Source organism: Microtus oregoni, unplaced genomic scaffold (genome assembly GCF_018167655.1).
Source record: "Microtus oregoni isolate MIOR12 unplaced genomic scaffold, Mior012 000020F_ref0000438, whole genome shotgun sequence".
Lineage (NCBI taxonomy): Eukaryota > Metazoa > Chordata > Mammalia > Rodentia > Cricetidae > Microtus > Microtus oregoni.
Genome location: NW_024543079.1, coordinates 11,878,899 through 11,905,106, shown reverse-complemented (window position 1 = coordinate 11,905,106; position 26,208 = coordinate 11,878,899). Strand labels below are relative to the sequence as shown.

General features: G+C 50.7%; 1 protein-coding gene across 1 annotated transcript in view; it reads left to right on the top strand.

Annotated features, from left to right (window-relative positions):
- Ctnnbl1 (catenin beta like 1) overlaps positions 1 to 24,563 on the top strand; it is a 160,256-nt gene extending 135,693 nt beyond the window's left edge. Inside the window, exons 12-16 of the mRNA XM_041670402.1 lie at positions 3,718 to 3,815; positions 6,048 to 6,128; positions 17,826 to 17,963; positions 18,080 to 18,152; positions 24,381 to 24,563. Coding sequence (XP_041526336.1) covers positions 3,718 to 3,815; positions 6,048 to 6,128; positions 17,826 to 17,963; positions 18,080 to 18,152; positions 24,381 to 24,469 — 479 coding nt within the window. The 3' untranslated portion in view covers positions 24,470 to 24,563. The remainder of the gene's footprint in view (positions 1 to 3,717; positions 3,816 to 6,047; positions 6,129 to 17,825; positions 17,964 to 18,079; positions 18,153 to 24,380) is intronic.
- Positions 24,564 to 26,208: the final 1,645 nt, after the last annotated feature.

Here is a 26,208-nt window from a genome sequence, read left to right as displayed (position 1 = left end):
ATGATGGCACCAGATCTCATTACAGATGGCTGTGAGCGACCTTGTGGTTGCTGGGACTTGAACTCAGGACCTCTGGAAGAGCAGTCAGTGCTCTTAACCTCTGAGCCATCCCTTTAGCCCCGAGGGCAGGATTTGAAGAGAGGGTCAGGAATGGGGCTTTCTAGATCACGCAGGAGTTAACCGGAGGTTCCATCCAAAATTGTCTTTACCCATTGGGCCATCTCTCTGGCCCAAATGACATCAAACATTTTATATGTGATTTTCATGAGTCACGTATCTCATTATTAAGAATATGTCTTAAGGAAAAACAGCATAGAAAAGTATGCCAGAATATGTGAATATCATTGCCTTTAATAACAAGAAAAAAAATCTCAAACTGGAAGCTGCCAAAAATATTCAGAATTGGCTCTCTAGTTAAATTCAGTAGCATTCTACATACCCATTTTAAAAAGGAAGTATATTATATTTGGGGATATATATGTATATAATATAAATTTTCTCTTGAGAATATACACAAGATACTTTGTAGTTTTTTCTTGGGAAGGCAAGATAGTGGGAGGAGAATGGGAAAGGAAAAATACCAGTATAGATACACATAAATAGTAAAGTCTATTTGTGCCTTGTGTAGTCTCATTTTTACCACATGCATCCATTGCATTCTGTTGGGACCAACAATAAAGCAATAAGGGATGCTGCTTCCTTTGGGTACCATGAATTCATCCTTCAGCTTCCTAATAGCCAAGATAGAGGGAACATGGGTAAGGAAAAACAAAAACAAAACAATTCATCAGAAAAGAGACATATTCCTAGGGTTGGTCTGTAGGAGGAAATGTAGCTGCTGAGACGGGATTCGACCTTGATGTGATCTTGTCTCTGCAGCCCACTCTAAAGTCACTGTGGTCGTGGCTGGTCACTTCCCACAGCTGGTCTTCCATTCCCCACATGCACATGACACTCCACCCAGGCCTTTATAGATTTCCCTGGCTTGGAATGTTCTTTCCTCTTCTACATGGTTACCAGGGTTTAGGATTCAATTTTGTTTCTTCCAGTGGGAAGCATTAGGCAGATGTCCTCTGCTCCCAAGTGTCCCATACCTACCAAGTGACTGAGCCTGCACAGGGCACTATAATAGTTGATTTGTCCTCCCTATCCATCAGGAGCTCCTTCAGGTGGGGGTGCTGTGTTGTTTGGAGCCCTGGGCACTCACCTGTTGCACTCAAGAGCAAAGTGGTGAATGGCTGTCTGTCATCTAAAGGTAGGACTGTGCCTACCCCCCTGTACCAGCTAGCTGTGGGCATGCTCCACTGTGCTCTGGGCCTGACTTTTTCCATCCATGCAGAGGAGGTTGTTTTGGACACTGGATGTGAACTGGCTGGTGTTCAGTCTCCTTCTGCAGTTGTCAGATGCCTTATATGTATACACAGAGGTTGTTCCCAGCTGCCGTGCTAAGTGATTTCAAAGTTTCAGAGCTGAGTATGTGAGATTCACTGCATTCTTTATGGCTTCTCTCACACCTGTTCACCAGCTGAAGGGCTCAGAGCCCCAACCTGCTCGTTCAGCCTTGACTTGAATTGTAAGTGTAACACCCTCTACCTTCTGGCCTTTTCTTCCTGGCTCACCCAGAGGCCTTGCTTTCCCTGACTATCCCTTCAGAGCTGTCCCTGCTTATGCTACTGCCCTGTACAGAGCAGAGCCCTGGTTGGTTGTCTGTAACCTGGTTCTTTCTATTCCGCATACAAGGCCACATTCCTCTGAACCTGGACTGGGTGCTTTACCCAGAGGTATGAAGGCATTAAAGAGACATCCAGAACTCAGTAATGGTCTTCCTACAGAGAGTCTGCTTCCTTCCCATTCATTCAGCAAGGCTTCCCAAAATATCTCCTGTATATGCCAGGCTGAAATGGGGGCGGGGATGAGAGGTAAGCAGTGACCAAAGCAGACTGGAGCCCTTGCCTTCCAGCAGCATATACTCTGATTGAAGAAGATGGTGAACAAAATCAGTAACACTCGGCGCTTCCTGTGGAGGGAAGGAAGGCTTAATGAGATCTAGAACTGCCGTGTTGCAGCTTTGCATGTTCAAAGAGTGTGGACAAGGGAGTCTACTGGAGAAGGCTGAGGCCCCTGAGTCTAAAGAGTAAGCATCGGGGTGACTGCATTGGCCTTCGCCTGACTGTTGCTTCCTGAAGCAGGAGCACCCAGCAACAGAAGCAGCAGTCAGATGAAGGTCAGGAGCCATTGCTGAAGAAATATCTTTATGCCCTGTAAAGACTATGCCCAGGGACAAGCATGAAAGCAAGGACACCTGCTCTTGGGGTGTGGCATGTTGTGGGCAGGGGTGAGAGTAATTCAGACCCGAGTGGGGGACAGTGATGGTGGTGTAGAGCTGAAGTCACATCTGAGGGAGAACTAAACGGTGTCTTCATGAAGGATCTGCTGTGGGGCTTGAGAACCTGGTCGCCTGAAGCGAATGAAGCAGGCTGGAGAGGGAGGGTAGGATCTTGCCGTTAGCTGGTTACGCTGAACAGACCTGTCAGACAAGTATGTGGGAGAAGCAGTGACTGTATGACTCGAAAGGACATGCAAAGGACAGGTCTGGCTACAGGTTCAAGTTCGTGAGTCACGGTGTGTAAATGGTTTCCAAAGACATGAGACACAATACAGGATGAACCCAGCTCTGCAGATATCTGAGAACAAATGCCTGTAATTCCAGTTCTAGGAGATCTGACGTCCTCTTCTAGGCACCAGGCACATACACATTACACAGATATACATGGAGGCAAAACACCCATACAAATAAGATAACAAAATAATTTTTAAAAAATGGGAAAAATTTCTCAACATGGATAATATCTGACAGTTGAAGAGCACCTTCATATGTAGGTGCTACCCAGAGTTCTGAGTTCTGTGACTGTGAACTTCAAAGAGCCGCAGGGAAGCATCCAACATCTGCTGTGACATCCTGGGCTTGGGTGCGTCCTCCTTTGCTTATACCCCTCATGTTCCCACCTTAAGCCAGAAGCCTTTGTTCTCAGATATCTGCTCCTTTACCCACGGAGCCATCTCTCAGGAATCTTTTATTGCTTAAAGAGAAAACTGGCTTCAGAAGTGAAGCCTGCACCATAGCCTGCAGTTGTCTCCTTTGCAAGGCTGGGGTAGCACTGTGTGAGGGAAGCCGCTGGGCTGCAGGGCGAAGGAGGCTGGCACAGTGGGAAGTGCTCACCTTCCAGCCCCCCTCAGCATCAAGTGGGGGTCAGCTCAGCAGAGTTTGGACACTATCACACTTTGTATTTCATTCCAGGGAAAGTTGCAAGGCAATTTGAGAAGTGACAGAATGTTTCTCATTCATCCTTCACTCATGTCCTGGCTGGTGTTCGTATTCTGTTCACAGGGCCTGTCTCTTAAGTGGGGGATTAGTTTGAAATTCTGTTGTGGACAATACAAGTCAATTAATTCCAGGCAAGATAGAAATTCTCACCTCCCTTTGGTCTCCTTGCTCACTCTGTCCTTGAGGATGTCATCCCTTCTGACTGTGTATCTGTGCGGCGTGCCCAGATAAATTTAGTTTTCTGATGACACCATTGAGGTTCTTGTCTTATTAATCAATAGTCTCAGTCATTGACGCCTCCTTTCTCCTCCTCTGACAGAGCAGACTGGGCTGAAAAGGTAATAATTACTGCTGTGATCTCAACGTGTTCTCTTCTTTCCTTCCCACCCCAGAGCATGTCTGTTCGATCCTGGCTTCCCTCCTACGCAACCTGAGAGGGCAGCAGCGGACCCGGCTTCTGAATAAATTTACCGAGAATGACAGCGAGAAGGTGGGTAACTGTGACCATGAAGATAGGACCAGGACCAGAGTGCTGGGGAGACAGCTCCTCCCTTGAGGGGTGCTGGTGCCAGTGCTTCTCCCCTGAAGTATCTTCTCCAGCATCTGAGTCTGTTGCTTTCTGTCATGAAGGTTCCTGAGTTTGCAGTCTTGTGTTCAGATGTCCATTCCCCTCGAATGCCAGTGCCTCCTGGGGTGGCAGCAGTGGACACCTGGGGCTTTTCAGACCTGAGAGAGGAGAGTATAAGAGGGTTTAGGTTAGGGTGGAGTGGAATGCACAGCATAGCCAGGTGACTGAAAACATGCTTTGGAGCCAGAGGTCTGTAGTTAAAACTGTTTTGCTATTTTCTAGATATGTGGGCTACAGACATGACTCAGGCACTTGGCATATAATCACAGAGACCAGAGTTTAGAAACCCAGAACCCATGTAAAAGCTGGGCAGGTGTGGCAGCCACCCTGATCCCAGCACGCGGAAGGCAAAGCCCAGGGATCCCTGGGGCAAGCTGGCTGACAATTAACTAGACTAGCTGGGGTCCTTGAGCGTTGGCTCAGCAAGAGACTTTGCTCCAGTAAGCAAAGTGGAGCACAAGCAAGGAGGACACCTGCTTCAACCTCAGACCTCCGCGTGCACACACATGTGCAAGACAGAAGAGGTGTGTGCCACTCTGGAAGACTCGGTGGTGGGTGGGGGCGGGCGAATTCCATGAGCTCTCACTAGGTGGTGAGGAAAGAAGGGTCTTGAAAGGAAATGCTGAGCAGCTCCAGTGGCTGCAGAAGCTGGTGGAGATCACTACGCTGTGTGAGACCAGAGAGCATTTTGTGTCTCCATCATGCATTCCAAGCCAGAAGAACTGAACAGTAAGAGTAGCTACCATTTGTTGAATGACGCTGGGGCATGGGGAACAAGGCGCCACCATCACCGTGCTGTGCAGAAGCTGCAGTTTATCCTAGTGTCCATGTCACCCATGTTTTCAGTAGGAAACTGAAGCTTAGAGGCATCACGGGAATTGCCCAAGATCATGCCACTAATACCCAGAGCTGGGGCTTGAACCCTGGTTGCTGAGTACAGGAGCCTGTGTCTCTGTCCACACTATGTATAACAGGCAGTTCCAGAAGAGAAGGCGGCTCAGAGTCCCCATTGTAACACATGATAATTACATTCCTGCTTGTACCCAAGGTAGGGCTGGGGCACAGCCTTCAGAGGGTCCTGCTCTGCCCCTTTGAGCTGTTTGTGCTGCCCAGTAGCAATGTACCACAGCACAGAGCATCTCAGCAGTCACACTGTGACATCATTTGACGCTCCGTGCTCCAATTTCCACACCTTTGTAGTAGGAGTGACATCACGTCCCTACTACCTGATACACTTTTTCATGGTAAAGGAAATCATGGACATAAAAACTTGTGAAGGGAAATGCATCAAGTTACCAAGTCGCAATCAGCTGCCAAGCATTGGGGCTTGGGTGCATTTGCCTGGACTGTTTGCAGCTACATTGGAGCAATATGATATCAGCTCCAGTGCAGAAAAAGACTGCTCGCCAGCAGCTATGGTGGCGCCAGCCTGGCAGGTAGGTCAGAAGTCTGGCCAGCATCAAGGCAGCACTCTTTCTGTCCTTTGAAGGCCGTGGGGAAAGTGAACCTTTCCAAACTCATTTGGTGTCCCCCAGGCCATGTTCCAGGATGGCTTTGCTAAGCTGAAAACTGACTCAAGTTATTTCTGAACAGAAGTCAAAGTCTTTTTTTCAGGTTGCTGAAGGAGTTTTTCTGGCTCTCTCTTCTGACTCAAAAGCAACTAAAAAGATTTTACTCTGGCTTTTTTTTTTTTTTTTTTTTAAGATCAGCTCTGGGGCAGAATCTGAACATGAAAGGTTTCAGTTGGAAAAAAGAACTTTAAGTTCTAAGTGAATATCAAGTATGTAGCTTCAAGTGCCTTCGCTTTGCAAGAAGAGACTCAAATGTTTATTTATTTATTTGTTTATTGCTAACACTTGAATTCCCTGGAGTCCTAGAGGGGCTAGCACTCTTCCTTTGAGCAGTGGGTGTGTGTTCAAGCAGGTGCATGCTGGGTGCTATTCTCACCAGCACCCTGTTCTGCTCTGGGTGTGTCCCTGATGTCCATCCCCCATATCAGAGGTAGAAGGGTGGGTCTCCCTTTGCAGGCAGCGACAGTGAAGTGTGTGGGGAGGTGCTCTTCCCTTCTCACTCCTCCCCGTGGTTCTCTTTCAGGTTGACAGGCTAATGGAGTTGCATTTTAAATATCTGGGTGCAATGCAAGTGGCCGACAAGAAGATTGAAGGGGAGAAGCATGTATGTATCCCTGCCCACTTCTTGCAATTTCCTGACACACTCCATTTGGTCCCTTGTGTGCCTTCTCTCTCTGCACAGGACAGGTAGACCAAAGGTGCCTCTACAGCCATGGGCCACCTAACATGTCTTAAGGGCAGAGTGGAAAGCCACTGTGGTGTACATATGTATTAGTTTCTGTTATTGTTGTTTTGATCAAATACCGGACAAGTTAAGGGAAGAGAAGTTGGTTTTGGCTCACAGTTTGTGGCTGCAGTCTATCAGTCTGTAGGCATGGCAACAGAAGCTTGAGGCAGCCAGTCACAAAGCAGGAAGAGGCGAATACTGGTGCTTAGCTCGCTTTCTTTTCTTTCTTCAGCCCGGGACCCCAGTCCATGGGATGGCGCTGGGGAGGCCTTCCTTCTGAAAACACCCTCATAGTCATACCCGGTGTGCATTTCCCAGAGGCTCTGAACCTAGTTAACAGTCATGGTGTAATGCCCTTCTGCAAGTGGGGAGCTATTAGGAGGAAGGATGTAGTAGGACTGACCCAGGTCACCCTAGGAGTTTGGGACAAGACCCTAGGCAAGCACAACTCTCAAAAGTACCCAAATACAGTGCCAGGATTTGGTACCATAGTGACCAAGTTGTTAAAGAAGTGGTGGTGGGGAGGGGGGATTCTAAGGAAGGAATCCCATGGGAGGAGAGCAGGAGGAAGCTGAGAAGTCAGTAGACCAAGCTTTGCATTCGCAGACGGTCAAGGAAATAAAGGCTCCATCTCTGTGGCCAGGCCAAACCCTAGACTGCCATGGCTTACCGTCTTCTGCTCCTACAGCTTGCTGAGGGCCATGGGCCTGGCTGGGTTTCCTATTCTGTTAGGTGGCCTCCATGCTTATCCCCTGCCTCCATACCATTCCATCTGCAGCGCTGTGGCTTACTCAGCTCACATCTTAATCAAGGCAGGTTGTCACATTCGCCGATTGTCCAGTCTGTCTTCTGTCCTGCAGACACTCCCAGGGTGCAGCCGTAGTACGGTATGATCGCTTCCCTGCTTCCTGCTGTCTGCAGGAGGCCCTGAGTTTCCTTGTGATCTTGATTTTCTGGCTCTCGCAGTTCTCGCCTTGGAGGGGCATTTGAGGCTTTGGAGCCTCTCTAGCAGGAGTGTTTCGGCACCCACCCAAGTAGTAGGCAGAGCTGATCATCCTCTCTGCACAGCTACACTGGAACTGGGGAATCCGGATGTGGGACCATGAGACCTGTTTCTTTGCCATTTCCTGCCCAGCGCTCCCTCTCTGCCATAAAACACACCCCACCTAGGCAGGCCAGTAGACTATAACTATTTCTCACTCCGTGAGTTCCCTGTGATCTCTAGGCCTGGTAAGTGCTCAGGTGTTTTGCTGATTGATTGAATTGATTGATAGGCACTTTCTTCTTTCACATAGAGATCCAGGTGCAAGATAAAGGCAGGGACTCTAAATGCTGAACTGGGCTTAGACACCTAGGCCAGCTCCTCGGCCTGCTCCTTCGTCTCTTCTGGTACTTGAGGAACACTGAGTGACTGGCAGGGTGTCATAGTAAGGAAGCCTTTCCTTGTAGACACACTTGTAGGTTCTCTAGCTCTGTGTGGGAATAGCCATGACACTGCCCTTGAGAGAACCTGCTGGAGCAGGTTTTAAGTGGCAGAAGAAAGTCTGCCAAGCAGACTCGCCACTTTGAAACCGCTGCCCGTCATGACTTTCACTGCTCCTCGTGTGCCTCCTAGGTCCCTCTACCTTAATACTTCACTCAGTTCAGTGGGCCATCCTTTGGTAACTGCTGTTTTGACAATGGGATGGATTAAAAACCTAAGGAGAAGACCTGAGGATGCAGCTCAGTCGGTGGAGCGTTTGCATGCACAAAACCCTAGCACCGTGTAAATCCCCAGCACCGTGTAAACTGAATATGGTAACATTTTCATTTAATCCCAGCACTTGCATGGTAGATGCAAAAAGACAAGAAGTTCAGGGTCACCCTCAACTACATAATGAGTCTGAGGCTAGCCTGGGCTACATGAGACCCCATCTCAAACAAACAAGAACAAAAACTACCTAAAAGGAAGGAGTTATCCTCAGGGGAGGGGAGAAGATAGGAGAGGCCAGGCCTGGTAGAAAGTGGCACATACCTGTGGGGAATCAGGCCTGGGTTTCACACCAGCTCCGCTACTGCTGGCTTTGAGCTCCTGAGCAGCTAACTTATCCTCTCTACCTAAATGAGAGTGGCTGCTCCTTTCAGTGACTGAAAACTGAGTATAAGCGTTTGCAAAGTCTCTGACTCACTGAGAAGCTGCTGCCGTGTGGCCCGTCCTCCACTGCATTTCTGTGTCACTTAAGCGAGCCAGCAGTCCTTTCCCTGAGCGCCCTTCCTGCCTGCTGTCCCAGAGGAGCCACCTCAGCCGAACGGTTGTGCTGGCACAACCAGGTCTTTGTGTGAGGTGGAGCATAGACAGTTGGGCACTGGGGGCAGCCTGCATGCCGCTGTTAGGGTCCTTGGCGTGCTTCCCAAGATTATCCATTATGTGCATTGAAGAGGGTGTGAAATTGATTAGCACTGATGGAGAGTGACGGCTGCAGCCGCTCCCCCAGCCTCCAGCAGGCTGCTGTGTGCCATAGACTCGGGCCCTGCCATTCATTGACAAACATCTGTCTCCTTGGTGCCAAGGCCGTTTTGCTGGGCACTGGCAAACATTCCAAGGCCATTAGTGCTCAGCAGCCTCGTGCTGCTCCAAAAGCCAAGGCAGGCGGAGCATATTCATGAGTGGTGTTCACTGCCAGCACTTGGGCTCTGTCTTGGCAGATGAAGCCGCCTCGTGGGTGTCATGTCACAGAGCCACACAACCTCCTTTTCACCCCTTCCTCCTGCTGTCCTCTCTCTTAGGTCATAAACAGTTGGTCTCCCTACCCCCCATTACAGATGTCCTACCACCGTGGGAACTCTACAACACTGCTGATGTGAACACTGTTGCTAAGGCATTTGTGACCCTCAGATTAGTAAGAAATGAATGTCTCTCATTCTTCACCAGCCTGCAAAGATACCCACTTTAGATGACAGAGTCAGATGGTAGCTTCTCAGTGTCTCTCAGCCACCTTTCCCTGTAAACCTTTTTTCTGAGTGCAATGCACTTGTGTGTGGTTTGCACTTGACCGAGATTCAATGGAGAGAATCCAGTCATTGGTAAATGTTGATTAGACTCCTGTTCTGGGCCAGGGACTGGACCAGACACTGGCCAAGGGCAAGAGGCCCAAGTGCCAATTAAAGACCCAGGAGTGGTGTGCTGCTGGGGAGGGCTGGAGGTCCGGGGCGGCTAGAGTCACCTTAGCCACTCTGTAGTTCTTCCACGTGCACACCAGGTAGGGGTGGGGTGTTTGCAGTCTGCTGCCAGATCCTGGGACAGGAGGGCGAGAGCCAGGGAGTTGGGCTCAATGTCAGGCCTTTCCCTGGCTCCCTGGCTCCCTGGCTCCCTGGCTTTGGACACATAACCACACTGCCCCAGCCTGTTTTTTTCCCTTAGTGGCCTTTTATTTTTAAGTTGTTTCCATTTTTTTTTCTTGGAAATTATAAAAGTAATGTCATGTAGAAAAGCCGTAGCCCTACCCAGCACCTAGAAGGAGGCAGGGAACCTTTTGTTTCCTTTTCTCCAGGAGATACCCTATTAACTTCCAGTTTGGTCTGACACTAATCCCTTTCTCTGCCTCCCCACCTGCAGTCCTGTCCTCCTGCGTGGGTCTTACAGCTAGTGCCACATGCAAGGTCAGAGCTCATTAGGTGTGAGCCCTTCTCGAAGGGCATGGTCCCTGATGCAGAGCTTCTCCCCCATAGGTGGTGGGGAGTGTGCTTGTTTGCTTCCTCTGCGCCTGTGATCTGTTCTGAAGATTTGCGCCCTGATGCTGAGCCTGATAAAGGACCACTGCCCTTGGGTGTTGAGGATGGATGGTACTCCGTACCTCAGTTGTTCCATAACTTTCATTTTTGCCCCTAATGTTTAATTTAAAAAAAAAAATCAAGCCAGGTGTGGTGGCACATACCTTTAGCCTTGTACTTTTGGAGGCAGAGGCAGGCAAATCTCTGAATTCGAGGCCAGCCTGGTCTATTGAGATTTTACACAAACAAGGTTATTATACAGGAAAACGCTATCTCAAAAAAACAAACAAATAAATATAAAATCAAATAAATTTAAAAAAAATTACTCCACCATTGAAAATACACACATGTAGATTTGGCTATAGTTGCAGCAGTACTGTAGGGTTTGGTTGGTGGTAGTATTTGTGTTGTTTGGTTGGGGGTAGCATTTGTATTGTTTTGTTGCTTACAATGCTAGAAATGGAAGTCAGGGCCTTGTACCTGCTGTGCAAATGCTCTCCTGTGGAGCAATATCCCCAGTCCTACAGACGTCTGCAACTCAGGAAATCCATGTTTGCTCAGAAGCATGACTGGACTCTTCCAGCACCAGGTCATTTTATGCATTTTCAGTTCATATTCTATAACTACAGCGGTGTGTAACTAGAGGAGAGTGCCATCCATGCCTTGGGCTGGTGCCAATGTGTTCAGGCTGTAGTCAGTGTCCTTGAGATCCAGAGTGAAGTTGGACATACCCCAGGGGCTCCTGGTTAACAAGATCTGAACTTTTAAAGGCCATGTAATGCTTCCAACTCTCCTAGCAAGCAGCAGCCCTCGTGATCAGTAAATATCCAGGGTGCTTGTCTCAGCAGATTTCACTGGGCTCCCCAAACAGGCTGGAGCCCAGAAAAGACCAAGATCCCTGTGGGTTCAATGTGCAGAAGCTGCCGTCAGAGCAAGACGTAATTAGATAGGTGCTGGCAGGGATTTCTGAAAGAGGGAGGAGAGCCTTAGAGAGAGGCTTTTCTTTCTTAGTTCCTGGGAAAATTATACTCAGCAGGTTTATTCAATAAAGTGTTCTCACCACATACTTTGCACCGTAATGACTTACAAATTGCATGCTAATTTTGCCACAGTTAAATCATTCCAGGCTTTATCCTGCAAAGAAAAAGATGGACTCTATAATGAAACAGTATCCACAGGATTTGATATCTTAAGCAGACCAACTGTTTCTTCAGCATCCAGAACTCACTTAAGGACATGGGTGAACGGGGTGGGGTGGGGTGAATGTGTGGGGTGTGTGACCCTGAGCTCCAAGTGATGATGCAGACAGTGAGAGCCCGGCTGCCACTGTTCTGCTAACTATGCTGGAAGCCTCGGGAGCAGCCTTTAAACAGGAGAGCACATCCTGCTGAGCGTCCTCTCAGCTCGTCTTTAAACCAGTGTCTCACAGACGCCCTCCGCCAGTAAACTTGACAGTGGGAGCCAGTGGGAGAGGGGAGAGCTTCGTAGTAGCTTTCCTCTCTCCTACCCCCTCTGTTGGATGCCCACAATTTCAGGCCCGGGCCCCTTTGATGTCTCCTGCTTCTCTGCCAGTCACCAGAAGAGAAGTCCGTGGATCTGAGTTCTGGATCCACACCTCTCCCACCTGCCTTACAGTGTGGCTATGAGCACTGTTTTGCCTTTCTGACCCTGGATCCTTACTCAGTAAAGCTAATACTTCACCTCCCTGCCGCCTCCCAGGCCTGTTGTAGGGTTTGCTAGGATCAAGGTTATACCAGGACCTCCCACGCCTACAAGCTCACAGCCTGGTGTCACCCATAGGCTCTTCTGACTCTTGAAGTCAAACCTAGAATCTAGGTTCCCTAAACTGGGAACACTCTACGGCCGTTCACCAATGTATTACATTAGACCTAGAAGCCATCCACTTATGGTCGCCACACATCCATCAGGCAGGCTCTTCCTGCAGTGGCCTCCTCCATCTCCCTTCTCACTGCCAAGGGCTTCATTGCAGGTGACCATTATCGCTTCCTTTTGCTTTCACACACCACCCACCTAACTTGTCTTCCTAGCTCTGGGAGTGTAGGATGAGCAAGGCTGCTTGTGGGGACCTGGTATGTGCAAGTGTGTTATGTGTTGTCAGCCTCTTCCTATGAGCAGGGCCCAGGCCTGGGAGTCTTGGATTCTTCTGGAGCTGCCATCCGTTGGCTGTGTACACGTGTGCACACGCACACACACACACACACACACACACACACACACACACACACTCCTAGACTGTTTCCCAGGCTCAGCGTTCCCCAGCTGAGAAGACACAGTTTCTAGGCTACCTCTCCAGCTGTGTGCCCTATTTTAGAAGCTTTTGGTGGAAGGGCTTGTTTGGGGGCATTTGCACCTCTCTCTGTTTACCACTTATATTTCCCAGCTTGCCTTGGGCTTGGAGAAGAAGCTGGCATCACTGGGTGATGGGGTGCCCTTGCCTGTGCCTACAGGACAGGCACTTCCAGTTGGGGCTGCATATTGAGGCTCGCAGGGCACTGTATTGGCTTCACAGTACCCTCTTGATGACCTGTCCTCTTCCATCAGCCAAGGACAGCTCACTGCCTCTCAGGGGCAGCTTAGAAATGGCAACCTCAGAGCACTCGAGGGCTTGTGACCAGAGAGAGGCACATGGGAGGCTGGTGGTTCAGTTGTGCTTCCAAAGACAGATTAACATTTAAAGTGGAGCTGCAGCTGAAAGGGAGAACACAGCAGCCTGCAGTAATAGCACCTTGACGCTCCACATTCCACCTCCGTGGTGTCTTTGGCGATGAATCTGTTTATTTTAGCAACCCTCCGACAGGCGTATGCTGCTGGGAACTGCAATCTGTTCCACTTATAATACACCATTCACTCAATTACCATCTAAAATTTTATCCCAGCCCTCTCGCACGGAATGAACAAAACAAAACCTATCAGAGTGTCTTCTCACTGTCTCAGATTGCATATGGAATTTTCTAGTCTAGCTGTATTTTCCCCACACACCCCTCACACCCACCATGCTTTTACAGGGTCCCATGACTGCCAGCAAGCATTAAGGTCTGCTGTGTGGCCAAAGACGGTCCTCAGTTTCTGGTCCCCTGCCTGCACCTCCCAAGTGCTGGGATTACATCTGTTTGCCAGCTCAATGGGGTTGCTGTGGATCAAACCCGGGGTTCATCAGCATGAGGTGGGAGGCACACATTCTTCAGCTGGAGTGCATCCCTGCCCTCCTCTCATTCTTAAGTTTCTTTACTGGGAGAAAGACATGGCACGAAGCCCTGTGTTTAATGCTCCTGATGGACGTTAGTTCCCACATAACTTAAACACAGTGCCCTGGTGCTCACTGGCTGATTCTGGGGCGGGTCCATGCCAAGACTTAGGAAACACAGGCTTGGAGGCAGTTTGTGTGCCCCTCTGCCCTGGCTCCACCACTCGCTCAATCGCGCTCTGTGGCCAGAGGAGACCAGAGGTTCCAGTGGGTCCAGTCTCAATTCTTACCTCTCGGGGTTCAGAAGAACAAATGTGACTCATCCAGTGCCTGGCACTCAGGAAACTGTGCCACTTTAGCCGAAAGTGAAAAGACTGAAGTCAAGGCCTTGCACCAGGGAAGCCTGCTACACTGTCTCTCACTGTAGGGCCGCGATAGTCACATGACGTGTCTCGGATTTTCCATTTGGAATCTGAAGGTGGCACCTGCTACTTGTACCCAACAGCTCGCACAGCAAGGAAGGCTTTGCTTAGGGAGCACTGCTGCAGCTGACAGCAGTCACTTTCGTTCCCTGTGTGGCATGACATAAACTCCTGCTTCTTTTGCTTCCCCTAAGCAGGGAAGACGTGTGTGTTCTGTCCCCAAACCCACAGCCCAGTATTATAATGGGCTACATAAGGTCCCACCCTGCACAGCACTTTCTAGACACTCCCGAGGCTGCAAGGGTGGCCTCCTGACCTTCAGAAGCCAGTCTCAGTCTCAGCTCTGCGCGGTCAGTGTGGCAGTGGGCATGCCTTTCTTTGGGATGAGCTGTTATCTTCTCTGAGATCTGCATTTGAAAATTCCACTCTCCAGTCTGAAAAGCTGTATGTTTGGAATTGAACACTGATGGACTGCTGTTGGGGATGCTCCAAGGAAAGGGGAAGAGGAGCAGACAGAGCTTGGTGTTGCTCTCATGGGTCTGTGCTTTCTAGAAAGCAACATGGAGAAGCCTTGCAGCACAGTGTCCTGTCCAGTTAGAAGGTCAGGCTGTAGGGGCAGTTGTAGCAGGAAGCGCTGTTGGGGCACTGGGCCATTGAGAGGAACACAAACAGATGGCCCGGCCTCGTTCCGGAGCCCTGTACTCTTTATCATCTTTGTTTGTTATTCTGAAATCAGCGCCTTTGTGGAGAGCACAGTTGCAGGTCTGCGTCCCAGTGCTGCCAGCCTGGCCTTGAGAGGTGGCCCTGCTTGAGCCAGTGTGTCTCCTACCCTGGGAAGTAAGGAGTGACTGTGCCTGACACCAAAGGCCACCTGCAGGGGCTCAGCTGCTCCCTTCAGTGGGTGGGTGGTCATTGTTCATACTGCCTTTTGTGTTCCTACCACATAATAATGTATCAGAACTAAGTGAGCTGCAGATGACTGGGAGCTCATCACGGGATCCACTCCCCTGGTCCTTCCCACCGTTATATCCTTGTATGACATACCACCACTGCACTCTCCAGCCCAGCAGGCGGACTCCTCTTTACCATCGTTTCGGTCTGTCTGTTTTGTAGTGTTCTGTTTGTTTTTGAGAAAAGGTCTTATTATGTAGACCATAGAGAGCCACATTTTTATTGTGTATCTAGAATGTCCTATGAGATTCAATTAGATCCCAGCTCAGGGTCTCTGCCTGTCTCCACTCCCTAGGCCTTGTCTAGCTTCTGGGTTCCCACAGGATGCTTGCAGGGCTCGTGTCCTGTACCGTGCTGTCTTCAGAGTGCTTTGTTCCCGTGTGTTAAGCTCCTTACACTGTAGATGCCTCAGAAATGTATAGTATTGTTGGGTGGTGGTGGCACACTCATTGAATCCCAACACTAGGGAGGCAGAGGCAGGTGGATCTCTTAAGTTCAAGGTCAACCTAGTTTACAGAGTGAGTTCTAGTACAGCCAGGGCTACACAAAGAATCTCTGTCTCAGAAAACCAAAGGGGAAAAAAAGAAAGATGTGTGTACTGTCGTGTCTCCTTCTTTGATCTCAGCTCAGCACACAGCACCTGGCACAGTTAAGTATGGGGTGGATGAACGCAGAGATTCCTGTCCTTCCAAAAGCCTCCTCCTTCCCTTTCTTCTTCCCCCTTAACTTTTGATTTTCCTTTCTTTTCCCCTGCCTTAGGATAATAATCTTGTTACTAGACACCTAGTAAGGCCAGGTCCTGAATTCCACTGTTATCATTTCCACACAGAGGTGAATCAGACAAGGGTCCCATCCTCAGGGAGTCTGTATTCTGTTAACGGGCAGTTATGTAATAATGAGCAATTTCACCTCCATGTGCCTTGGTTTCTGATTTGTACAGTGGGATTAATAATCCCTTTCCTCTCCCCTTTAATTTCGCTCATAAGGACATGTGTGTATAATAAGACTTTAAACTCTATGACCGTGTGGAAAAGCATGGTATGGGCACCAAATGCTTTTGTGAGTGGAAGCCGGGAGTTGATTTCCTTCCTGTGCCGCCCCCAACCCCAGAGCAGGAAGTTAGGATCTGAGTGAGAAGAGGATGAGGCTCTTTCTATACTGTGGCTTCCGTGGTGCTCTGACTACCAGGTGAATATTAACAATTGCCAGATTGCCAAGGAATTGGCTACTAAATGAGACCGAGGATTAGTGGTGGTGACGCCTAGACAGAGTGGGTCTCCAGCCTGCAGCCCTCTGCGCCTTGTAGACAGGCCTTTAGGGGCGAGATGAAAAGTAGCCTTGTGTTGCTGCAGGCTGGCCCCCCGGGTAAATAAAGAAGTGCATTATCTGCGACTTAAGTGGTCTCTGAAGAGCTCCTGCTGGAGATTGACGGCCCTGTGCTGAGCCTTCCCATCCCACAGTCCCCTGGGCTCTGTCAGTGACAAGAGCCTGTGTTGTCAGAAAGAACCATAGCCATAAAAATAGCCCTGGAATTAGGAAATGGGTCATTGTCGTCACTGATGTGGCCCCCGCACTTGCTGTCTTAGACCGGTCCACAAGTCAAGCGCACGCCGTGTGTCCTATGTTCTCCGCTCTCAGGCTCGCAGCAGCAAAGCCTTTTTACTGTAGCCTCACCCTGCTTCCGGAGTCACAGTCCACCCTGGCATCCACTGCCTACACGGATGACGACACAGACTGTGGCAGAGGTGTACAGGGAGGGGTCTTTCGGGAGCTCGGGTGCTAACTTTAAATAATCAGGGAAGGCTTTCTGGGAGAGGTTGCTTAAAAACAGTCCAGGCTTGAGAGGAACTCAGATCCATGTTGGGAAACGTGAGACAAGCTGGGGGTGAGAATTCTCCCAGTGGTCCGTGCTGCTTGTCCACAGATGGTGGGAGTAGGGTGATATTCTAGACGTGCGCAGTGTTGGTCACAAGTGATGGGTAAAGCTGCTGATAGCGATGGGATGGTTTGTGCCTGGTGTCTCTGGGACCCACTTTGTTGGGGATTTGTTTGTTTTTTTTTTTTTTTTAAATAAGAACTGGCTGCAGAGGGAGAGAGGTACAGTCAGGCAGGTCTGGGAGAGAGCCTGTTGTCACTTGGGAGGTGTAGAGGGTGGTGGACTTGTGAGAAATTCTGGGAAAGTTGGATCTTGCCCCAGACACAATGGGAGCATGTGGGCTGAGGCAGGGTGCGGAGAAAGGGACTAGGTTCTTGTGATTCTGAATGGAGGAAGGTGTGTCTTACAGAGCAGTTGCCTCTGAAGGCCCAGCAGGAAGAGGAAAGTGTGGGTCCACTGAAGCAGCTCATTTCTTGAGGTCAAGGGTGCAGGCAGCAAGGCTGCAGGGAAGGGCGGGGAGGAGTAGGGTGGAGGTAAGGCAGAGGATTTTACAGAGAAACGATGGCTGTGTGAGAAGAGAACACCGCTCCCTGCATGTGTCATTGCACTGGCACTGTGCCCCATCCTTGTGCAAGTATGGTGTGTAGGCATCCCTTGTGTGTGCGTGGGGCAAGTGCATGTGTCTATACATGTACGGGGGTCAGAGGTCGGCACATCTGCTATAATCACTCTCTACCTTTTTTTCTGCTCTCCCTGAAGCTGGAGCTCACCGGTCAGACTAGCTGGCTAGTGGGCTCCAGGGATCCTGTGCCTGCACCTCCACACCCCAGCACTGGTTACAAGCGCACACCCACATGCTAACTTTTTCCTTGGGTACTAGAGACCTGAGCTCAGGTTCTCATGCTGTGTGGCAAGCACACCTTTAATCCTAAGATGAGAGAGGCAGAGGCAGATGGAATGCTGTAAGTTCAAGGCCAGTGTGGTCTACATAGCAAGATCCAGAGAGACCCTATTTCAAACAAACAAACAAAAATAATAATCATGAGCTAGAGTTTAAAAAAGAAAAAGCTATACTAGCTTAGACTATGCCCCTTCAGCTTTTCTGGGATAGAATATTCAAATGGATGAGATCATTTTGGCCTCAAGTCATCAGAAAGGAAAGTGATCTTTGAACTTGCTTGTTGTGGCCTCCATGGTCCATGTGGAATGAGGAATACCAGAAAGATGCTTCAGGACAGGAGAAGGGCAGGTGGAGACAAGGGCTTTTCCTTCTGTGTGGTAGCTGTTGGTGTAGTGTGATCAGACTGGAGGCTCATCCTTTGCCTGTCTAAGCACTATCCGGCTTTTATCCCGTGCTTGCTTGTTTTCAGGACATAGTGCGACGTGGGGAGATCATAGACAATGACATGGAGGACGAGTTCTACCTGCGACGCCTGGATGCCGGGCTCTTTATTCTCCAGCACATCTGCTATATCATGGCCGAGATCTGCAATGCCAACGTGCCCCAGGTAGGAGGACTTCCTGGCTCAACGCTCTCTGTAGTCCCTTCACCTATGGGTGGGGTGAGGATGGCACTGTACCCTGGTGATTTCTTCCCCATCCCATTTTTTGCCTTCCTTATTAGATTCGCCAGCGGGTTCACCAGATCCTGAATATGCGTGGCAGCTCCATCAAGATTGTCAGGCACATCATCAAAGGTGAGTTGGGTGCTGCTGGGTCACATCTCTGGGGGCTACTCGGGCTTGCCAAACCCTATCAGTGTCCCTGGAAACCCGTGCCCTAGATATTCCGGACTGAGAGTGGCAAGCTCTTCTCCACTTAACCGTGCCGGGTCGTCTGTGTCGAGAACAGACGATTAGCCTGTTGCTGTCTCTGTCTGCTTCCAGCTCCACACCGTAAACAGATAAGGAGCACTAGGGCTCGGGACCATCTGCTGTTAAAACCTAGGGTGGGGAGGTGGCTCAGCAACAAAGGGCTTGCCACACATAGAGTGAGGTCTTGGGTTCAGATCCCCACCACCCATGCACAAGGCCTGGCATACACTGGGAGCTGTTGGCAGGAGGATCCCTGGAGCTTACTGGCCAGCCGGTCTAGCTGAATCAGTCAGTTCAGGTTCACCGAGAGGGTACCCAGCTTCACCCTCTGTCCACTGCGTGCACACAGACATGACACCCCCACTAAAACCAAACAAAGCAGAAAACAAGGACGTGGTTCTCAACTGCACAGTAGGGCAGAGAACAAGGACGTGGCAAGAAGCAGCTGGAGCCATGCAGCCTGCGACTCCGAGGTGGCATCCTAGCACGCACGGCTTGCCTCTCCCCCGTGCCAGCGTTGTCCCTTTCCTTTGCTCACACTGAAGGACGTGGGAAGATGGAGCGAGGTGCTGCTGTCTTTTTAGTGAGCACTCAGGGTGAACATACCTCCTTCCCCCATTTTCTGTAACATCTCCCAAGTGCCCATGGGTCTAGGTCTGGACCTGACCAGGCTAGAGTAGCTCTGGAGAAGCCTGTAGTCACCCAGTGAGCCTCAGTCACAGGCCGGGCTGTCTATACTGAGCGCAAGCTGCAGCAGCACCATGGGCTGCCTATGCACTACCTAAGCATGGTGGGCTTAGGTGGTCAATACAGTAACTCCATAGTTGGGTCCTGGAGGGTTGGAAAGCACAGACAGAGCCACTTTCCTCTCTGGACCTTGATCTGCCCGCTGCTAGGGTGTAGGGGATTGGGCTACATCAACTGGGAGGCTTTGCCTTTCAGTTGCTCTTAGCCCCCCTTGCAGGTCCACATAGAGAAGAGACAAGGCTGTGGGGGCCAGTTCCAGGTCTGCCTTCTGACTCAGACTCCATGCACCATGGGGTCGAAGGAGGTAACTGTGGTGGTTGATGGGAGCTTTTGAGTTTCAATAAGCTCAATAAATGATGGTCATAAAACAATAGTTAGATTCATCATCGCCATCAGTGAGGCTCAGCTGAAGGCCTGTGGAAGGCCTCACGGGAGAAGTGGCATGAAGCTTGTGTGGGCCTGAGACCGTGGCATTCCAGGAGGAAGGAACAGTGTGAGTGAAAGCACGGCTGGAAGCCGTATGCTTGGCACAGCCGTGCCACACTGTGGGCATGGTACCTATTATATCCATTCTGCTGATGAACAGTTGCAAGGCCTGGCATCTGCTCTTTTCTCCAAAGAGGAGGGGTTAGAGGTGGACCCTGGGTGTTCCCTTCAGCATCAGAGCCCCGTGAATTGGGCTAGTGTCAGCCAGCCTTCTGGGGGGGGGGGGGGGGGGTTATGCCTGCACCTCCAGCCTTTAAATGGCATTTACTGCCAACGCCCACGTGTGCAATTAGAGCTTTTGATTACCCTCAGCTCTGCTGTCTTGCTTTCAGGCTTCTCTCTGCACCTCCATCCCTCTAGTCAAAACAGCGAGCTTCCCAGAAGGAAAAAGTGTTGGTGGGGCTTGAAACGTAGTAGGTGGATGTTTTCCTTTCTGAACTGATACGGATACCTCAGGTCATTCAAAACATCCTGTTCGAGCCCACCTCTGCCACCGTCTTACCAGCTCACCCTAGGTGCTGACAGTGATTCGCTGAGGGTCTGGGCAGGGGAGAGGCCTGTGCAGCTGCTCTCTGCTGTGGCTTCCTCCCCCCACCTCTGACCAGACCCCACACCCTCCTTTCATGCCCACCCCTCTCAGCCTGCCACAGCCTGCACTGCAGGGAGTCCCGCCCCTTCTGCCTCCAGACTGTCGTGACTCTGTCCCTCCTCTCCATCTGTATTCCTTCCAAGCCCTTTATCAAGTCAGTAATTGTTTTTATTTATGTGTTTGTTTACTCGTTTGGTCTGTCTCGTGTGTTAAAATGGAAACTCCATGATGTAAGGCACTGTTCTCCCTGTTCACCGTGTCTCCTCCCTCCTGGGCAGCGGGGCTCATAACGGGAACCCACCCGTGTTTCCAACACTGCTCGTTAGAGCCCTCGTCTGATAGGGGTTAGGGGAGCAGACGTCCAAGGATTTCCCAGGTGAGGAGCAGGGGCCCCAGCAGGTGGGGCAGCAGTTTTATGGCAGATTATTAATTCTTTGGTTACATAGTGAGTTTGGGGTACATGTAGTAACTGCATCACCTTGTTTGTCAGCAGTCAGTAGACTTCTCACTAGAACTCACAAGATGGTTTGGGCATTATTTGAAGCCATTAGTGTTCAGGTGACAGTCACAGACCGGGAACTGGACACCATCATTTGATTGAGGAAGCCTGCAGCATGATGCTGACCAATATAATAAAAGGGTCTCAGTCCCATCCTGCAGGCCTGCTCTGCCTCTCTCATGCCAGGGGTAGCCTATCCCTGTTTCCTGTGATCCAGAACCTGTGCCACATAGATGAACCCCAGACAGGGTACAGCAGGACTTGCAGGACTAGTCACTTGGCAGTGTGAGGTCATTGCTGAAACCAGAGGAACGCTTTAGTGACGTGGGCTGACTGTGTGCAGGCCACCCCATGAAGCCTGCCCTGCTCTCCTTTCCATCCCTGCCTCTCCCCTGCCTCACCATCATATGAGTGAAGAAACAAAGCCTCATAAAGGAGACCAGCTCATCACTCTGTCTGCTTTGATTTTAATTTTGTTTTTCAGTTTGGGTTGCTTCCTTTTTTTTTTTAACATACTAATTAGATGAGAGCTTTTTTTCTTTGATTTTATGGCCTACATATTTCCTAAGTTTTGCTGGCAGGATGACAGCTGATGTATCCCTTGAGGTCTCAGGAAACCGCTGATGAGGCGAGCCCAGCAGGGGACTTTTCCCAGGGTTTTCAGTCCCCTTTTTCATGGTTTTCCTCCCTCCTTTTCTGTTGGGGGTGCCAAGAGCACGGGAATAATTGATGGCTCGCTCATTAAAGCCCTGCTTTCTGCAGACTGCTTACTCGGCACTCCAGGTCCAACCATCCCCAAACAGGCAGACCTGCCTGAAGACCACAGGTCCTTGAAGGAGCTGAGAAGGGCAGTCCCCACTGTGGGCTCCTTCTGCCTCCATCTTTGATACCTGGCACGGAGCAGAGCCTGTTCACTGCAGAGTGAGCCCTGCACCAAAGTGGATCTCCAGGCTGCTCTGTGACAGGCCAGAATCCCAACTCCACAGGGCGAGTTCCGCACTGACCCCCTCCCCACTCTTAGCCACACTTCTTAGATTCGGTTGTTTTGTCTTTAGGAGTTTGTTTTTACTTTATTGTTTTAATTTTTGAGACAGGGTCTTCTCTGTAGCCCAGGAAGATCCCCCTGCCTCCTGAGCAGCTGTGCTCACAGACCCGTGACACCAGGCCAGGCTTAACCACACCTTTGCCATGTGTTACCTCTCGCCATCCAGAAGCCCTGGAGTGCTGGGTGGTCCCCTGAGCACATGAGGACACCAAGACTGCTGGGGTTCAATGTTGTCACCCATGTCCCACATCACTCGTGCCCGTTATGAGGCTGGGTATCTAGGTATGAGGGCGTGTTCGTTGCACGGAGTCCTTGCATCCTTGGCCTGGAGCTGGCAGCAGCCTAGACTGAAGGGCCAGCCATGGCCAGTAGAGCCTCCATACAGTGACGAGTGGTTATCTTACCCACCAGCTAAGCTGGCCGGTCGGGAGGCCCAGCAGCAATAGCAGCAGCTTCCTCTCTCAAGTTTACTTAAATTCCCCTGGCCCAGCAAAATGTCCTGCTGAAGCATGCCACCAGCCCCAGTGTTCTCAAGCAAGCGCGATAGACCCGAGGAACCTGCCTTGGTCTGAGGAATGATGCTGGCCTGCCGATCCCTCCATCTTTCCTCATCCTGAATCTCTGACTGAGCTGTGTGCACTGGCCCAGGCCCTTGCCTGGGAAACAGCTTTTACTCTGCCCTCCCTACCCCTCTCTCTCCCTCTCGACATAAACAGAACAGCTTGTATTCCATGTCTGTGTGGTAAACCTGCTGTCTAAAGTTTGCTTTAATATTTATGCGTTCAGCCCTGCTGCCTGGGTTTGAGCTCCATCAAAGCCTGTATTCTAAGAGCATTTCAAATGCTGTGGAAGTAGGGAAGGGAGTTGATGCTGTCTCCCTCTCTCTAGTCCACCCCTCCTCCCCTTCCTTTCCCCAGTCCTTGGTCACCCTCTTCCCCACCTCAGAGTGCTCCCTTCAGCATCTCTCCTCTTCACACACATAGAAGAGAACTCTCCCAAGACCTCTAGGAGGAATCTGTTCAATATTTATCAACCACTGCAGCAGCTGAAATAACCAGCAGTAGCCAGCACCAAGAAACAGAGATGGAGGCTAGGGGCCCAGCTGTACTGTGGCTGCAAACTGCCAGCTGTAGGAGACAGTGGAGAAGCCTGAGCTGGGTCCTTGTACCTGCTTCCGGGTATGACCAGCTCCCGCGGGATGTGTCTGAGAGCTGCTCTATGACCTGACAGAGGAGTGGGGCCCAGCCGGTCCACCCCACGCCTGTCCTGGCCACTGGGGCCTTGGCCACAGCAGTGCCCCCAGGGCTGCCCCTGTGGAGCAGCTTCGGGAAGCCCTAGGAGCAGTTTTCCCAAGGCAGAGTGTTGCTTGGGTCAGCAAATGCCACTTTGGGGACCAGACTCACCCCTACTTCTTTTCACCGCTCACATTGATTCTGGATGAATTCCAGCTCCTCTCGCAGCCCATACTTAGGCAAGCTGCCTCCGTTCCTTTGAATCCTCGGTTGCTGCTTCTGAGCAGGACTGGCCCTTCAGCCTGCCTGTGGTTGTGGTTGTGGTCGCTGGGGTTAAATCAGCCACATCTATAGAATCTGCCACCCAGTAAGTGTGACCATTCCAAGATTAGGGCCTATGAGCTGGCCTGCCTCGCCCTGCCATAGCCTGATTGAGAGACCTGCTAAGGTGGCTATGGGGACAGGGCATTCGTAGTCTTGACAAAGAGAGCTCAGCAAGGGGCTCGACACAGACTTGTGCTTTCTGTTCTGTGCATGTGGGATGAGGTCTCTCCAAGGAAGTGACTTGGAGTATCCATTGAGAATTAACAGTAGAATGGTCGGTCACACTGGGACAGCAGAGTATATGGCCTGGTTATGACCCCAGAGTTCTTCACATACCCCCAGACGACCAAGCAGGATCTGCCACATGCTGCCTGGAGCAGGCTTCCACTAGTCTCTTAGGTCTTCAGCAAGCTTCCCTTACCCTCACAGCTTCTGGTAACCATCATGTATACCCCATCTGGAAAGCAGGCATTGCAAAAGCAAATTCCCATCTCCCCCTCTCTCCTTTTCTTCTTGCTAAGCATCTTAGTGCGCAATGTGTGCGTGCATGTGCACACACACACACTTTCTTATTTAAAGCATCTGAGTGAGATCCTGCATTTCTAGGATGTTCTCACGTGATGTCATACTGCTGATCATGTCCCCACACAGCAGAGCACAGAGCAGAACTTACATACCAGGCACCTCTCCTGCCTATTTGTGCTACTCTAACAAAACGCTTGAGACTGGATTCTTTATTATAAAGAAATCTATTCCCTTGAAGTTCTGGAGACCAGAAAGTCCAAGACCAAAACTGGCCTTTGGCATCTGAGAGAGAGGCCAAGAATGTTGTCTGTCCCCGTGTGGCAGAACAAAGGGACCTTACATGGTCCCCAGGGCCCTAGTATAAGAGTCACATCCCATCCATACGGGGGCTGGAGGCCACAGCGTGAACTGCTGTGAGGGCCCCAGAGGCTCAGGCACATCAGTGCCTGGTGGCTTTGTACTGAATGACGTGCATGAAGGCTGAGGACAGATGTGCTCCAAGAAGCCTTGAGCCTGGACAGTCGGAGAGCCTTGGGGATTCCAGCGACAGCCGCCGCAAAGCGCTGCCCCCAGTGACTCCTGTTGCACACTTGGGAGCAGTGTGGAAAGACACAGCTCGGGACCACATACATGGTCCAGCCTAACTCCTGTCCTTCTTCCCTAGAATACGCGGAGAACATTGGGGACGGCCGAAGCCCTGAGTTCCGAGAGACTGAGCAGAAGCGCATCCTGGGCTTGTTGGAGAACTTCTAGAAGACTGGGCAGAGTGTGCCTCGGACCCCTGGATCCCTCCTGGAAACCGTTTTACACTTGTGTGACTTGAAAAAGATTAAAGCTAGTTTTGGTATCCTTGTGCTGACGTTCCGTGTGAAAGCCTCCCCCTTAGCTCTCTCCCCCCACTCCAAGGCAGGCACAGGCTTACCTAAGGAAGGTCAGAGCTGACCTCACCCTGACTCCCCTCTCATGGGGAGTGGGGGATGTAGATGGTAGGCCAGCCAGATTTGACTTGACACTGAGCGGCTGATGGTGACAGGAGGGACGTGCTGTCGTGGCCTGTGTAGGAGATGTTGGTGCACTAAAGCCCAAGTAGCGCTCTACACCCGGCACTGCAGGTTCTCGGGGCTGCGGTGGCAGAGTATTGCTCTCCATAGCGGTCTCACCCCAGCTCAGGCCACAGGGCTTCTGGTCCCCTGTAAGAGGGCCTACACTAACCCGAAACGCTAGTGTTCAGCCATTGTCTACACTCAGTCTCATGTCCTGTGAGGGCGTGTGGTACAGTGAGGCCTTTGAGAGAGGCCACAGTCACCATCTATATTTACATTAGAAGTCTGTTGAAATTTGTTATTAATGATTTAGTGTTGTTAATTACTATGTTAGACTTCATTTTAAGTGTTCAATGGTAAAAGTGCCCTCCCCCCGGCCCCACACTCAGTACTAAGCATAGCCTGAGATGTATGCTGGGTGGGGGTGCTGAGTGTCCCCACAGATAAGAAGGCCATGTAGTCTCAGGTGGCCAGGTGGTGGTGGTACATACCTTTAATCCTAGCACTCAGGAGGCAGAGGCAGGAGGATCTCTGATTTGAGGCCAGCCTGGTCTACAGAGCAAGTTCCAGGACAGCCAGGGCTACACAGAGAAACCCTATCTTGAGAAACCACAAAGAAACAAACAAAAATATGAGAATGGCCTGGTGCTGGTTTTTTAAGCTCCTGAGAGGTTCTGAGCCTAGGGGGCAAGAGAGTGATAGCAGGTGACCCCCTACCTTACCCAGCTGTGACCCATTGGATGTGTGGTTTTGACCTCTTGTGACAGACATCTCCAGAACAGGCTGCCCAGTGTCACGGTGCTCCTGGGAATAAAGAGCCCATAATGACAGATGTGGTGGGCACATTCGGTGCTGACTTCTTTCATTGTGCGTGGCTGTGGCTTTGGAAGTGTGGTCTTAGCTCCTGGCTGACGTGAAAGCACCTCCCTCCTGCAGACATCACACCTCAGGGGAGAGTCCTCCCATGCCAGGGCGTGTGGAGCCACTTTGTGCAACACAGGGTTTCCCTACAGGAAAGCACAAACGCTTGGGCACCAAAGAAGCTGTAAGGAATGCCACACCTTCACACAGGCCCATGGGTCACAATGCCACACGACAGTGCTTCTTACTCCTCACTGAGCTCCAAGGAACCACCAAGCACACTTGGTATCAGTCGCGTCCACGTGGCACCCAGTACTGGAAGTACAGACAGAGCCACCCTTGTGTGTCAGCTCTGGAAGGCTGCGTAAGATGGAGAAGGTGTGTTCCACCATGAACTGGGCATCCCAGCAAAGCAGCAGAAGCAAGTTGCATGCCAGGTCCTGTTTACATCACTTCTGTGACCATCATAGCTACACGCAATACCTACTCCATGCTCACTGCGTTGTAGCTATGCCTCCTCACTGCAGCCCTGTAGGCCTGCCATCCCCAGCTGTGGGAAGCCAATCCTGAGGTCTCACAGTTACCCAG